Raw genomic sequence first — 16,008 nt, forward strand, 5'->3', positions numbered from 1 at the left:
CACCTCAGATTCGTGGGGTGATGCATTTAAACCCTTCGTTCTAAAAGAAAAAAATCAATATTTTCGTCTTAGTGCTTCAATTAATTGTAGGACCATTGGATGTAACCTCTTTAAAGTTGATCAGCACCAGAAAAGAATGCTTTCTACTCGAAAAAAGTGAAAAGAAGCAAAAGTAAGGGTCAGGAAATTTTTTTTGATCATTTCTATATTTTTTTCATCCATTTCTTTCTCAAATTGTATTGAGATTGTATGAGCTTCTATATGTCTCCCATCAAACATTTAAATTCCTCCAGTTATTAGGTTTTCGAGTGGCTGCATGCTCCTGCGGAAAAGCAATTTTCTCCACCAGAAGAACTTAATTAAGCGTCTATCTGAAGATGCTTGATGAGATCACTTATTTGAAGCACTTTTTCGTTTCATTTGCTTTTTTTTCCGGCTATTATTCAGAGACGGAAGCGCTCCACTAGTTGCATTTCATGTCGTTGACGTCCCTTCATTCGCCTTCTGTCTGTGTTCCGCCCTTTGAAGAAAAATTTTCTGCTCAGATATTGTACGAAGGAAGAAGAATTGATTCCATTATTAGTCACAGTTGCCTCAATCTCGATTTCAATCCTTTTCCCGTCTCTGTTTTTCACTTTGTGCTTTTATTTTTCTTATTATTCGTTGTGGAACTGCTTCCAGAATATTCCTAGAATTCCTAGAAGACGTGAGAAAATTACTGACTATATCTGTCATATTTTGGGAGTTTCTTACTTCAAAGTACCAGAATTACGCTTGAATTTTACTTCTATAGCTTTTTGATCTAAGTGAAAAAAGAATCAATACATTGATCTCATTTTTCGGATTGGTATGTACTAGTAGCTACCGTAATCTCCTCTCGATTATTCGAATATATTTTGACGCATTTATTTCATTGCTTAATTAGCCAGGACCACCAGGCAAACTGTTTTATTTTTGTAGGTGAGCGGAACGCTTGCTCGAAGATGGTGGTGGGCGTTCCAGGGAGGAAGACCACTGTGTCTTCAGGCCCATCCCCTGGAACCCTTCGTAATTACAATAAACACCATGAGATAGACTTTGCAAAAATTTACCTTGCCATGCAAAAAGGGCATAAAGTACGTAATTTTACGAATGATTTAATAATAAATGAAACATCGAGGATTCAGTGTTGTTGAGTTCGTACTTAGGTTTGCAAGATCAACGTGCTGAAAAAATGGGACCCTGCTTACAAACTATTAACTCTGAACATGGAGACACGACAACTTTTCCTGAACAAACTTGAGCAAACAGCTGTACGGTATGTGTTCCTAAATTGACCGCGTTTTTTTTTAATTCAACTATATAATAATCCAATTAATGTCCTAATTATGATACAAATGAAAATTATCCCCATTTCCAGAAGTAAACCGACGGTACTGGATCTACGACATGTGCGTGAAGTCCAAACGCTGGACTATAAACTCTCGGCTATTCAAATAGGTGACAAATGGAAGAGGGATAGAGAGATTCAGAATTTTGACCCGTTGAAGATCCTAGTAATCTCTTATGGAACGCAATTCACCCTTAAGGAATGGACACTACTCTGTAAGTCGCTTCGTCGGGACCTAGTATAAGAATTATGAACTGTTCTATATTTATTTATTTATTTACTGATTCTGTTTACTTGTTCGCCCGCTTATTCATTCATTCAGTTCTTTCATGTTAATGATAGATATGAAATAAGCAAAACATTACATTAGAAAAGAAAAAAATTAGAAATTGTTTAAATATTTAAAGAGATAGAGAAGAACAAATAAAAGCAGAACGTGGACGGCGTTAATCAACTCCTCTGGGGATGCGCCGCCGCCTACGCGTTTGACTTCAACTCAAACTTTGTTTAAATTTTATGAATGCGCCTGCAGCCTTAAAATTACTTGTGGGGGCCAGGCAATATGTCAAGCCAGGGTTTTTATCCTCCCAGACGAGTGTGGAACTAATTTGTCGACCCTGAAGGGGGGAAAGGCTCCGTGTTGGCACTTCGCCGGATTCAAGCCTTCGATCGATCATGCAGCCACATCGAAATCTCTTACCGATTACGCTACACTGCCCGTGTAAGAATAAATAAATAACAAGAGTAAGTGTAAAAAAAAATTTAAAAAATTAATGTGGAAAAGTTTAAAATTGTAAAAAAAAGTGTGAAAAAATTAAAATTAAAAAAATTACAAAAAGATTCCGATCGATCGTGCATGACACACATCGGAATCTCTTACCGATTGCGCCACGCTGCCCGTGGAGAGCAAAAAATGGCAAAAATTCGTGTAAAAAAGTAAGAATAATGAAATAAGCGATCAACTACGTACAAGACTTAGCATATCCGCAAACCGATCCAGCAAAGGAATCAGAAAAAAGGAAGATGGGGAAGAAATAGTTTTTTGAACATGTGTACTTCAATGAATTGCGACCTGATCTATTTGAAAATATGTATCCATGACGAATTTTCTCCCTACAGAGACGTTGGTGGAAGGAAAACTAGGTTTTTTTTTTCTGGGAGCCTAAGTTTTATTGGAAAAAATCTCGTCTGTTAAGTGAGAAAAAGAAAGGGAAGGGGTGGTTTTTTTTGTTTACTTCTTCTTTTCTCCTTTTCCTTTTCTCCTTCTCCTGTATGTGATTTGGATAGTGATTTTCTTCTCATCTTCGCCGATATAACCGCTTTATTCTAAGCAATTAATTAGTTTAGGTTAGGTTTTATTTTGACACTAAAAAAAGCTGAAAAAAGAAGGAAAAATGTTCCAGAGCCTCCGCATATTCTATTTAGCGAGTTTTGTTAGTAGCAATTTGTGTTTGTGGTGAATGTGGGACACTGAAACTGAGCCCACGCCCAACTTTTGACTCTTGCGTGCAATATTTGCATACGAATGAGAATGGATCGTGGGAACGGTAACGTTTTTTCCCTCCGCCGAAGCCACATTCATATTTACGTACTTCTTTTAGGTTACATTCGAAGCTCGACTAACCGAACGATGATATTTTCGGAGGGGCACAACAAATTAAGTCTATTTTACGGAAGAATATTTCTTCTTCTTTGATTAACTTTGGGAAAAATTGAACGCCTTGATTGATTGCCTTACATCAATCTTCACGTCGAACGTGCGTCACCCTTACTTTCGAACTGAAATACTCAGAAAATTTAATTTTTTTGGTTTTTAGAGGACACGTAGATATGAGTCAAGCTGAGAAATTACGGTAGGCTGTGTAACTGAGATGACCAGGATACTGTAATCTGCTTTAAAATTTTCCATTATTCTATCGTGTCTAGTGTTTCGTTGAATATGGAAGGCTGTGTAGCTGGCTCTCAGATATGACCAATTAATTGTCTTAATTAATTTTTTTTTCCATTGGTTACTTAAATATCCACTAAACCACCAGTCTTGTCTAATTTCACACTCAACGTGTGTGTTACAAGCGTTTAAGAATTAGGAGAATTTGGAGTAAAGACTAAGGAAACATAAAGAATATTTAGCATAAAGGATAGAAGATAAATTCCTTGATCTAAGTAGTGTATAAAATAAATTGTTTGTAATAAATAATGAGGTATATATAATAAATAATATATGAACGATAAATATATAATAAATAATAAATTTAAATAGTAAGATATATAATAAATTCTTTTTAGCGCCAACGTTTTTGAATTTAACCCAGAACCCTCTAAGGTTTACGCATGCAGCCTAAGCCTATTCTTCTTTTAAAAAAAAAGTAATTTTTTTAATAGAATGATTCCACTCCATTGAAGATTTCCATGTGGCGTTTTGGTGGTGCTTGAGCATCATCTAATCGTAAGAAAATCTGAGCTACCTATAATTTCTCCTTATAGGGTCCCAGATCAGCTTTTGAAAGTGTTAGGACCTTAAAAGCGGGGGTTAAATTTACTAGCAATTCGAAGACATTCTCGTAGATTTTCATGAAAGAATTTTGTAGGGTAGATGCATTATTGCCATGATTTTTATTTCAAATTTGGGTAAATTTCCTTAAATTGAGACTACCATGAATGAACTGTCAATGATTTCTACTAATGCGATCAGTTTTCACTAAATATGCAATAGATTTCGATATGGGGCCACATGGAAATTCTTGGCGCTAATTCCATCAAACCATAATTTTCCCTTTATCATCCAGAATCGTTTTCACAAAAAAACTTGCTTGTGAAACTTCGAGAATTAAGTGGAGGTGATTCCATTGGTTCAACTCCGAAATAAGAAAGTATGTACGAGAATAAAAAAGTTTTAATAAACAAAAATTTAAAATAATAAATAAGGACTGATTGTCATCCGCTTCCAGTTGAATCAGCTGAAGCGTGTCGATTATGGAACGAAGGAGTGCACAATCTGATGCTGGATACTCGCGATCGCTTCACCTCAAGTCATTCGGCGCGAATCGAACGATTCATAGCCAAACACTTCTACAAGCTGATCACACCAGGATCCGAATTGTAAGCTGCCGTAGTTGATCCTAAAAAATTGATCTCGCTGCAAAATTTTGGACATTTAGTGTGGCAAGAAAGCACATGAAACCGTTTGTACAAACTTCTCTACAGTACAAGGTCCCATCGAGGCAACTTCAGGAAGTTACCGAGGATCAAATGAATCTGCTACAGTTTTCGAAGGCAACCAGGAATTTTATACATTCTCAACCGGTTAGATTACATTTATTCAATTATTATCTTGTTCCCTATGAAATAATAAATAAATGAGATGAAGATGAATGAAATAAATGAGTGTTTTTAGTTATTTTTGTCAAGATTTGCGGAATTGTCTGAAAACGGCACTACCGTGAGTTTTGACAATTTCATTCGATTCCTTGAAAATATGCAAAGTGATAAAATTGCCTCAAACCGAACACGTGTGATTGAATTTCTTAGAAGGTGAGATTTTGCTGATTTCTTCCATCGTTATGGCGTAGTGTTAAACTTTTTGTTTTTGGTTTCTGAACTTGGATGAATATTTGAACGAGGTATCACACGAAGAACCGTCGCTTTCTGTGATGGAGGTACGGTATTTTGGCTTTTCCAGCACAGCACAGATATTTTCTTCGTCTTATGATAAGTTTTCCTCTAGTTTTGCGATTTTCTGTTCTCTCGAGAGAATTCCATATGGGACTCGATGAATGAGAAGGTAATCCATGACATGACGAGACCGCTGTCGCATTATTGGATTGCGAGTAGCCATAACACGTACGGTCGAAATGGTTGTTTCCCTGGTTTTTGGAATTTTCATCGATAATTTTTTTTTCAGATATTTGACTGGCGATCAACTACGTTCTGACTCCTCACTCGATTCCTACGCCCAAGCTCTTCTTATGGGATGTCGCTGCATTGAGTGTGAGTATTTTCATCGTTGGATTCTTTCTTTTTGTTTTTTTTTTTGAAAATCGATTCTGTCTAAAGTAAATTTTTGTTTTTCTGGAAACTCCCATTTAAATGCAGCGATGTCTGTGACGAATCAGGAGATCTGTGCAGAATTGTTTTTTTTTTGTTTGAAAAAGAATTTATGGATTAATTAATCGAACACATACGAATGATTTACACCAATGTTCATAGGAAGAAATAATATTTAATGATGAAAATAATAAGAATAAAAATAATAATAGCCATAACAAGTAATAGTAATAGTAGTAAGTTTAAAATAATTATTATACGATAAAAATTAAAATGACAATGGTAATAATAGTATAAAAATAATAACGGCAATATAAAAATTTAGAAAAAAATTTCTGGTTGATATAACGGACTGCACGAATCAGCCGATTATTCTTGCTCTTAGCTGATTATCCGTAAAATCTGAACTGAAAAGGTTATACTGAATTATTCTTCTAAAATATACCTTCTAAATACAAAATATACCTTTGCCCAATTTCTTCGTCAGTAGGTTTTTTTTTTGAAAATTCTATGATTTGCTTACGCTCTCCTTTTTCCTGGTTTTCTTAATCTTCTGTCCGTTTTCCAATTTTTTTTTTGATGAATTACTCATATTACCTGACATATTTATGAAAATCTTTTTTTTTTCAATTTTTACGATTGTCTCTAAAAGTCCAGATTCGATTCCTTTACGTTTTGCAAGATTTTCCCATCGCTATCCTTATAGTGGATTGCTGGGATGGGCAGCGGAAGGCGAATTCGCAGGAATTCCAGGATATTGTAATCTATCACGGGTACACGATGACCTCCAAACTATTGCTACGCGATGTGCTTTACGTCATAAAGCACTACGCATTTATAACTAGTGTGTGAGTTTTTTTTCTTCTACACCAATTATCCACAATAAAAAAAAACTTTCTTTTCTAAATTATAATAATTTTCGAGTTCATAACATTGAAAGAAATTGCTTCTTTAGCACAGCTGGAAATAACGGACGTAAAAAAGCTCTGAGATTTCCAGATATCCAGTTATTCTTTCTATCGAGGACAACTGTTCAGTTCCTGCTCAACGTTTGCTAGCACAAGAGATTAGGGAAATACTAGGGGATGATCTACTCACCCAGCCGGTATTTTTTTTTCGTTCTTGTTTTATGTACAGGTCTTTTCCTGATTCAATCACCGGAAGGGGACGAGATTTGAGAAGTTTGACTCATCCTAGTTTAACTCATTTCTACTTTAGCGTCCCTTATTTGTTGCGACAGTGATTTTTAGGGTGTTGGTTCATATTTGCTCAGGAATACTCACAATGAGAGGTTTTTTTTTTCAAGGAGTTCGTGAAATTTTGACGGAATTTAAATTGGGAACGTTATTCAGTGAAGTGAGAAAACGTGTGAAACTGATATTTATTTTATTTTCTTATTATTATTCTTATGTGAGGAAGAATAACGCGATATACAACGAAAAATTACAGCCAAGAACTTTTTCAAAGCCTTTCTTTTGTACCAATCAAAGTGCTAAAATAACAAATAACAATAAATAGTGCTGCAATAACCATTTATCGTGAATGGTCCCTTAAAGGCATCACCACAATCTGGCGTGCTAAGGATTTCAGGTGGGTCCTGGAATGGGAATCTACGACCCCGTATAAAAACTGAAATCTTGACCATGCCTTATACGGGGTCGTAGAATGTGGGAAAGAATGTGATTCCGTTTATTTCTTTTTAATCTCCGTAAAAAATCAGCCCAGAAGATGAGGCTTCCAGCGTTCCGGGGCGCTGTTGTCTACGAAGAGTTGTATTGGAGCGCGCCACCCTCATGTGCACGCCACATTTTCCGGGCCATTTTTTACAGCGATCGGGAAGAAATGAACGGAATCACCCTGTTCCCCACAATCTATAACCCCGCATAGGCAAAACCCACCTGAAACCCTTACCATTCCAGATTCCTAGGGTGATGCCTTTGATGACGGGTAATCATAATAGATCTACAGTGATTTGGATCAATTAGATTGATGAAAATTTGAAAAATTCAACACCTAATATCGATCATGCATATGATCGATATTAGATGTTGAATTTTTCAAATTTTATTTTCAAATATGTTCAGATCAACCCCGCCGAAACGGAATTGCCATCACCAGCCGCTTTGAAGAAAAAAATCATCCTAAAGCACAAGAAGTTACCGATTGAAAGCGAGGATTTGGCGACTTTTGTGAGCGCAAGCACTGATGAATGTTCGTTATGCCATTCTCCATACGTTTTTCTGCAATCCACCAGTCATAGTCATAGTCTTCGTGAAAAAATCTCCTTTTTTTAGTTCAGGATACTGACATCTTAGCACGGGAATGCATTAAGAAAGGTGTGCTCTCGTTATTAGACAGCGTTCGACATGTGAGTTTCCATTTTAGTGGTGCTAAATAAATTTTTTTCTTAAATTTTAAATTTTAAAGTTTGAAGTTAAATTTTCTTCTTTGGAGCAAATCTTTATCATTTCCTCCTTTTCCCAGGAGTGGTCATCACATGTGTTTATACTATTCCCGGATCGGCTTTGTTATCTTCTGGATACTTGCGATGATTCTTCTGCAAAGGAGGACACAATTAGCATGATGGGCGACGATGATAGAGAGGTACTAATATGCTGTCCTCTATTTTTTTGCACTCACTTTTATTGTAAAAATTATAACTGACTGTTAGGAGGATAGTTTGGCTGGATTTGGTGTTCGTCCAGAAGAGCAACATATCACTGAGGAATGGTTTCATGGACATTGTGAACGAGATGTAAGAGTTTGTAAGAGTTTCGCCTTCAAATCAACCCCATTTTTTTATTAATTTGATTTGCACTACCACTATTTTCTTCTTCTTTTTTTACGTTTTCTTCAAGCACATGAGGAACACAAATTTGATTGCATTTCTTCTGTGATAATTCATCTTTCAGGGACTTTCAGTGTAATTTCTTGAAGATTCTGAGGTTTCTTTTTTATCAAAGAATAAATTATTTTTTGAGTATCTCGATTTTAAAACTCGGTTCGTTTCGTTTAAGGTGAAGTAGTCAGATTCACTGAGCCTGTACTCCATTTGTAATTATAAATAATAAATAATTAAATAGACCTAAATAATTGAATTAAACGGGATGTTTGGAAAGTTTTTTACCCGATTTTATTTGAAAAAAATAGAAAAAAGGGAAATAAATATTTTCAACTATATAATCTTCTTCGATTTTTTTTTCGAGCGATCGTGTTATTCGACTTATTCGAAACTCGACTCATTTTGACTTGACTGACTTTGTTATGGATGTGATGGACAGTTTGGGCTTCTATTTAATTTCGATTTTAAAAAAATTAGAATTTTTGTTTGCAAAAAAACTGAACTTCATTAATTTACCGTTGTTAATGAAGAATGATTACATTTTTCCATGTTACAACATTTTGATTGAAAAAAAAACCAAGTCATGTCCTCGTCGAATTATCGTATGAGAGTCCAGTTTTCCAGTTTTCCTTCGAGCGCTGAAATCACTTGTTTTTTTTTGTCCTTGTACACTTATTTTTCTCAGGAGGCGAAGGAACGAATTCTTCAACACAAGGACAAAGGGAACGGTTTATTTATGGTGAGAGATTCCAATCTCTTTATCGGGGATTACTCGCTTACCATACTTCACGACGGAAAAGTTCATCATGTACGGATCAAGACACGAATCATTGACAGTGAGTGGCTCTATTCTTTTTGTTCGAAGAAGAAAAAAAACAAAGTCTCATTTTTTTTAGAAGAGAAGAAATATTATTTCATGGATAATAAGGTATGCGACACATTGTACGAGCTGGTATCGTACTATACACGCCACTATCTGACCACTCCGACGTTTAAAATGGTGTTAACCACACCATGTCCACAACCGCAACCTCATTTGAATCAACCGTAGGTCCATGAATTTCCCTCGTGTTCTGCATCCAGCGCGACACCAACGCTTTCAGATGGTTTTCAAGGACGGCGAACAAGGAGAAGGCTGAAGCATTGCTGAGTCAGGTGCCGGAGGATGGTGCTTTCCTCCTCCGATACTCAAGCAGCGATAAGAGTGTCTTTGTGTTATCTATAAGGTAAATATAGAATTTGTGACTAGAAACAGTTTATATATGAATAACTAATAAAGGTGTGTGAGTAATTATTTAATGTAATCTTCAAAACTTTTGGAACAATGCCATATTCACAGTTTCTTTTGGATTTTTGAAAAATGTTTGAATTGCAATTCACTGTTTATGATCTTCTTCGGAAATTAGCGACCTAAAAAACTCAATTTTTCTCAAAAGTTGCCCAAGAATTGTTTTTTTTTCTATCGAGAAATATTGCATTTTACACGCGTTCCTCCTTTCTATTTATTATTCTTTTTATTTCCAGAGTGGATGGTGAGATCTGGCATTACCGTCTGAAACGTGATGGACGGATTTTCGTCGTGAATCAAACGGTTTTTGAAAATCTTAATCAGATCGTTGAGTACTATCGTACACGGGAATTTGTTCGTGGAATTCCGCTTCGGTTCCCGGTGAGTTTGTTTTGTTGTTTGTTTGTTTGTTTTTTGCTCATCTATACATAGAGCCTCCTTCAACTGCTATTCTGTTTCAAGTTTGAAAGAAAGCGAGATATAGTATAGAAAAATTAGAAAGAGCCCCTGAGAAAAATAAGTACAAGAACCGCAAAGTGATTCCAACGCTTAAGAAAAAATTGTAAAAACTTGTGACTTGGTGGAAAAAATATCGATCGAAATTGTTGGATCAATAAATCAAAGTTATATCGTGATGTTGTTCAGCAAATAAACGATAATGTTTCTTTTTTCTTATTTCTTTTTATTTCGAAGTGATCTTAAAAAATAAAGGAATTGTTCATTGTTTAAATTAAATTAATTTAATCCCATCTATTATTGTATTATATTTATTTTTTAATTAAAAAAAGCCCCTGAGAAAAATAAGTACAAGAACCGCAAAGTGAAGTTGGAGTTTAAGTTTAAATAGTTTGGAAATCCTATATACGGTAATGCAGTTTCCTCATGGACAGAAATTTCTCTTTGTGACATAAAATCCCGTACTTTTCATCTATTTTGTATTCAAATATATAAGGTCGAGTGGTGTCGAGCATCAAATAAGTCGAATAGAACGATCGCATGAATTTTTTTTGCTCGAAAAATTGCTGAAAATGAATTGTTTGAAATTTCCTCTTTGAGTTCACACCGGAGTGGAAATTTGCCCCAAAAACATTGCGTTCTAAGGGATCTTCGAGACAAAATCAGTACAAAAATAGTCCATGATTTAGGTGAACGAAAACGACATGAGTGCTATACCGGCTCATCTGGAGATAGCGCAAGGAAGTTACCAGGAACTTTCTCAACTTGAAGAAAAAGTAGGTTCAGTGGCAAGTAATGCTGTTTAATTTAATAATTTCGTTCTTTCCATACTCCTTTCTACTTTTTCTATTTCCTCCTTATATCTTTCTTCCATCACAAACGATTTGTCCTTAAGTGCTGAGAATCTGCTCGTTTACTAATGTCTTTAATTAAGTGAAAGAAATCTCTCTAATTCTGGATTTATAAATTGATGGCAGCTTAAGAACGATACTATTTTGTTTTCTATTTTAGGTTTTAGCTCGTGCACTTCGACCGTACCGAGGCACCGGCGATGACGATCTTTCCTTCCCTGCAAACGCCATCATTACAGTACTCAGAAAAGAAGAAGCGCTTTGGACAGGTTCCTGATATTTTTCTGTATGCTACTGTTTTTGTTGCTGTTTTTTTTCCTTAGTTTTTCAAGTTATTTCTACTGAAAGGAAAGTTTTTAAACTAAAAAATCCGTGTCCTTGTCGCGAATACAGCCTTTTTCGTTTTCTTTCAAAATGAAATTGAATAAAAAACGATAATTTCCAAATTTTGGGTTGAAAACTTTTAATCATTAATCTCTCCCGACTCAGAAATGAGTAGTTTGTAGATTTTATTGTTCTGAGTAGTGTTCGAGATTTATTCCGTCTTCCGACTAAGATTTCTCAGAGCAATTTTTAAGATAGCTGGTGTTTCAGGTGGTGAGGATCGGGGTTTCTTCAAGAAAAAGCTACCGACAAATTAAAAAAAAAATCGTGAAACTTCTTCTGTTCGAACCTTTCGATGTTCATGTATGTTCCTTAAAAAAGCAGTTAGCATTTGAACTCCTAAAGAAATAAACTTAGAGCTCTCATAAATTCACTTTTGCTTTTCCTGTAGTGAGGAAACACTATATGTGTGCCATCCTTTTCGATAAAAAGTGGTGTTCGCACGGTTTTTTTTCCTCTGGATTTATTTGTTGCTTTCTTAAGATCCTTTTCTGACCTCGTAACTATTACAAATTGTTAAGGTCGTTATGGTTCATCGGTTGGATGGTTCCCTGCTTCTTACGTGCAAGAAATTTTACCAGAAAAGACAACTACAACAGGTGGTAAGTCGATTGAATCGTGATGATACGGAATCCTAGGGAAATTTTCATCATAGATCACAAATTTTATCAGTTTAATACATTTTAGCTAGTAAAAATAAGCAAATATTCAGTGGCGAGCAGTTACAACACTATTGAGCTCGCCGGTACCGTAATCGAACGAGTTACGGACGGAGAGAAACAGCATGTTATCAAAATATCGCATAGTGCTCAACAATGGAGCGGACAACATTGGCTGCTCGCCGCTCGATGTGAGTTTCTGAGGGGTTTTTAATTTTTAATTTTTACTGTTTTGTCATTCCTTCCTCATTTATGTTTTTTTTTTCGTTATTTAGCCGTCGAGGAGGCAGATGATTGGCAGAATCAGCTCTGGGATTTGACACGATCTGTGAATAACAAGATTAGTGTTTTACGAACAAAGGAGAAAAGTGCTCGGATCGCTGCAGAACTTTCGAATCTTGTGGTAAGTTATATAGTAAATCTGAGTTGGAAGAAGAGCTTTTAAAAATTAGAGATTTGAAAATTTTTTTGAAACGAGTACTGTCCTGCTCCACCTAAAGAGAGAACACTATTCTGTCTCACTTTCTTAATTTTCGAAGTTTATATGATTTTTTTTAAATGATCTATTCACAAAATCTATTTTTCTCCTATTAGTTGTCTGGTTGAAATCTTAAAAGTGAATTCTGAAACAAAAGAGGTTGTATTTTTTTAATTATTCGGTTCCAAATACCTTCCTAATTTTCTTTTTGTTTCTTTTTTTTCTCCTCTCACTACCTCCGGTCTTCATCTCTCATTCAGGTGTATTGCCAAGCGGTGCCCTTCGATCCAACCCATGTTCAGACCGGATCATTTTACGAGATGTGCTCATTCGTTGAAAATAAGCTGGATAAGTTGCTAGAGAAGGTAAATTCAGTGGTTTTCCCGGTGATTGGATTTTCTGCATGTCCTCTTGTATTTCATTTGATTTACTCTTTCAATATTTCCTGTCTATTCTTAGTTTCCGAAGTGACTGTCAATACGGTAGGAAAAAATCCCCAGTGAACTTGTACTTGTCCCCGCTGGTACAGAATTTTTTTTTTAATTGAAACACGAGCAAACATACTTGTAAGGAATTTACATCCTGCCAGTACCATAACTCAGGGTATTATGAACCAAAAAACGAAGTCAACATTCTTATTTGCCGAAGTTTTTGTGGTGCTACGACAGCAAGATATTCATATCGGCTAAAAAAATTTACTCAGAATATGTAATTGTGATATATACGCCTAAATGAATTGTTGATGTTTGTATTTACCTGTGTTGTAGAGTGAAACAGCTTGATATGCACAAATTAGGCCTTGATAAGTCATTGTTTCCGGGATTTCCCACGTCTGACTGTTTATATTTCCTCCTATTTTTAATCTCGTGAAGTAAAATGTAAGAAAAAATGTTCCGCAAGACTTTCTGAGGCGAATAAAGAGTTCTGTAGTGTCTCAAATATTGTATTGGATTTTCCTGAGCAAAATTTATAGATGCTAAAGGTGAAGTTGGGTTTTTTTTATTCTGAACTCTACAATTCAGGGTTTGATTACATTCAATATTCGACAACTATCACGGGTTTATCCACATGGTTCCCGGATTACCTCCGCCAATTATAACCCGGTACCAATGTGGAATGCAAGTTGCCATATGGTTAGTTTTTGCGGTTCACTCTGCTTGGATCACACGCTTCCTAATCCTTTATTCCGCGATTTCAGGTGGCTCTCAACTATCAAACGGGTGACAAACCTATGCAATTGAATCAGGGGAAATTCATGGGTAATGGACGATGTGGCTACGTCCTGAAGCCGGAGTATATGCTTGACGAGAATTTCGATCCATCTCGGGCTGGATCAGTAAGTGTGCCGCTTTTATGGTTACCACTGTTTTTTTTTACGTTAATTTACTGGTAAGGTAACAGCAAAGGATAAGGTCGGTGTAGAGCAGTCAGTAAGAGGTTCCGCTGTGGCCGCAGCATGATCGATTGGAGGTTCGATTCCACCCTGGCTCCAGCCAAGCCTTTCACCCTATAGGGGTCGATAAATTGGTGCCAGACTTGTCTGGGAGGATAAAAACACTGACCTGGTACATAGGCTAGTTACGCATTTCTAAACCTCAAACGATTCTGAATTGAGCTGGACTTGGTGGCGCATCCCAAGCGGATTGATTAACTCCGGACACTTTATCCTTTAAGGTAACAACATCCTGTGCTGTACGGCTCACGGTCCAAGTGATTGCTGGACGTCATTTGTCGCGACGCGATAAGCATAAGGGAATCTGTTCCCCATTCGTCGAGGTGGAAGTTATTGGGCTACCTTGTGACGAGAAGACGTTCAAGACGAGAACCATAGGTATATTTCAACGTTTCAGAAGCGTTCACGTACTTTAGAGTACTTCTCGGATCTACATGATGTACTTCAGCATCTAACGGACTGAATCCGATGTGGAATCAAACGGCAGTGTTTGATGTGACTTGCCCTGAAGTTGCTCTGCTAAGATTTTACGTAGAAGACGGGGATTTTGTGGGCCCAAAGACAGATCCATTCATAGGACAAGCCGTTTTTCCTCTCGACTGTATTCGATGTGGTGAGTAACTTAACCGAGGGGCTTCGAAGGATGGAGGATAAGCTCATGGAAGAGATTTCATTTAGGGTTTCGCTCAATACCTCTTCTCAATCAATTCAGTGAAGAACTTGAATTGTCCTCTTTACTGGTAGATGTACAAATGATAAAATTGTCCGATTCCACTCTGATACAATCTGCTCACAGCGTCCTACAGGTTTGTGTCGGCCCCTCATCCCTTCATTGTTTTTTTTTTTTCGGGATTTATCGCTTTTTACCTCTTCTCAGCATATTTTTCTTATTCGTACCGCTAATCAGGAACGTTCCTTTTAAATTGTACAGAATTGAAGAGAACAGATATTTTCACTTACTCTGAATCTTGACTTTTTAATTGTCGATTGCTTTCTAGAAGCCCTCAAACAGAAAACGATCGTTCCTGATTTTTTCAGGAGAAAAAGTAATCTGGAAAAAGTAATGATCAAGTACAACAGACATTTCTTTGCAAAATTTTTGATTAATAAGTTTCCGCGAAAGTTAAATGTTTTGGTTTCATTTATTTCATTGCTTCTGAGAGCAGAAACAATGACGTCAGGCTATGGAATTTGTTTTTTTTTTTAATCTGAATTTTCAAATAGATAGGATGAAACGAAAACGTAAAGATCATTTTTCATAAGGATTCAATTTCACAGGATTTATTCGTCAAATATTCAAGCAAATACTTAGTCAAAGAATCTTTCTCGGTTTTATTGTGCTTATTATCTGTAGAGCTGAACTCATTGTTTCTTAAGAACCTAAACATCTTTTCGTCAATTGCTGTCTCGGTTTCAGTCCACCCGGATGGCACCAGTTTTTCGTTCTAAAGACCGGAAACTACATTCCGTTGATTCTCTCCCCTCCTCCTCTTCTCTGACATCTTCGTCAGCTCCGCGAGAAATCGCAACTCGTCCCGGGGTTTCTTCCATGCTCAGCAGTTCCGTCGACTCACCTTCCCCTTCGGCGAGTTGTGTGAGCACAAGGAAATTTTCCGCTTTCCAATCGCAGGATAGTGTGGATAGCGCTGAGTGAGTTCTTAGCCCATAGATCATATTGTTTAGGGTTACTCACTAGTATTACTGTTTTATTTTATTTTAAACTTTAAAAATTTTAAGCTGTTTTCTTTACAGTTCCATGTCTTCTTCTGCTAATGGGACCATGTCGACAGACAAAGAGAAAAAACGCAGCAAATGGGGATTTCCTGCGTTCCGATTCAGGAGCAAAGACAAGGATTGATAATTTTTTTTAACTCTTCAAAAAAAAGGTGCTCTGTTCATTACATTAAATCATACTACAACGGTACATAGAAAGAGACTCCCGGTTTTGCCGGACGAACAAATGTGTAGTGCCTTGATGCTCTGGTCCACAACGATCTAGTCCATTCTTGTGTGATTCAAATTTATTTTTCAATGCTTTTTTTTACTCTTTCACGTCTGTTGCTTCAAATTCATATTACAGAGTGTATTCGTCCGAGATTAGCAAGTTTATCACAAATTTAAAAAAATCAGCTAATTATAATTTATTCATAGGAAATTTTAGGACATTTTTTTCTCCGTGACAGT

The 16,008-nt window shown here is 36.4% G+C and overlaps 2 protein-coding genes across 2 annotated transcripts; both read left to right on the plus strand.

The window, feature by feature from the left end:
• Positions 1-983: 983 nt before the first annotated feature.
• On the plus strand, positions 984-4,904 carry RB195_020774 (uncharacterized protein; the record flags this gene model as incomplete). The annotated part of the gene is made up of 6 exons (XM_064189232.1): positions 984-1,115; positions 1,188-1,297; positions 1,400-1,584; positions 4,318-4,468; positions 4,528-4,672; positions 4,764-4,904. 6 exons carry the CDS (start codon positions 984-986, stop codon positions 4,902-4,904), a joined length of 864 nt encoding a protein of 287 aa, XP_064045113.1.
• Positions 4,905-5,019: 115 nt separating this feature from the next.
• RB195_020775 (uncharacterized protein) lies at positions 5,020-15,682 on the plus strand (the record flags this gene model as incomplete). Its single annotated transcript, XM_064189233.1, has 26 exons — positions 5,020-5,025; positions 5,094-5,209; positions 5,271-5,356; positions 6,120-6,261; positions 6,413-6,518; positions 7,498-7,624; positions 7,708-7,781; positions 7,898-8,017; positions 8,085-8,168; positions 8,941-9,091; positions 9,152-9,302; positions 9,359-9,481; positions 9,780-9,924; positions 10,689-10,775; positions 11,011-11,119; positions 11,756-11,836; positions 11,947-12,084; positions 12,169-12,296; positions 12,632-12,736; positions 13,394-13,504; positions 13,570-13,707; positions 14,046-14,202; positions 14,273-14,437; positions 14,503-14,630; positions 15,242-15,474; positions 15,577-15,682. 26 exons carry the CDS (start codon positions 5,020-5,022, stop codon positions 15,680-15,682), a joined length of 3,117 nt encoding a protein of 1,038 aa, XP_064045114.1.
• Between the last annotated feature and the right edge of the window lie 326 nt (positions 15,683-16,008).

This window comes from Necator americanus, chromosome II, assembly GCF_031761385.1.
Source record: "Necator americanus strain Aroian chromosome II, whole genome shotgun sequence".
Taxonomy (NCBI): Eukaryota; Metazoa; Nematoda; class Chromadorea; order Rhabditida; family Ancylostomatidae; genus Necator; species Necator americanus.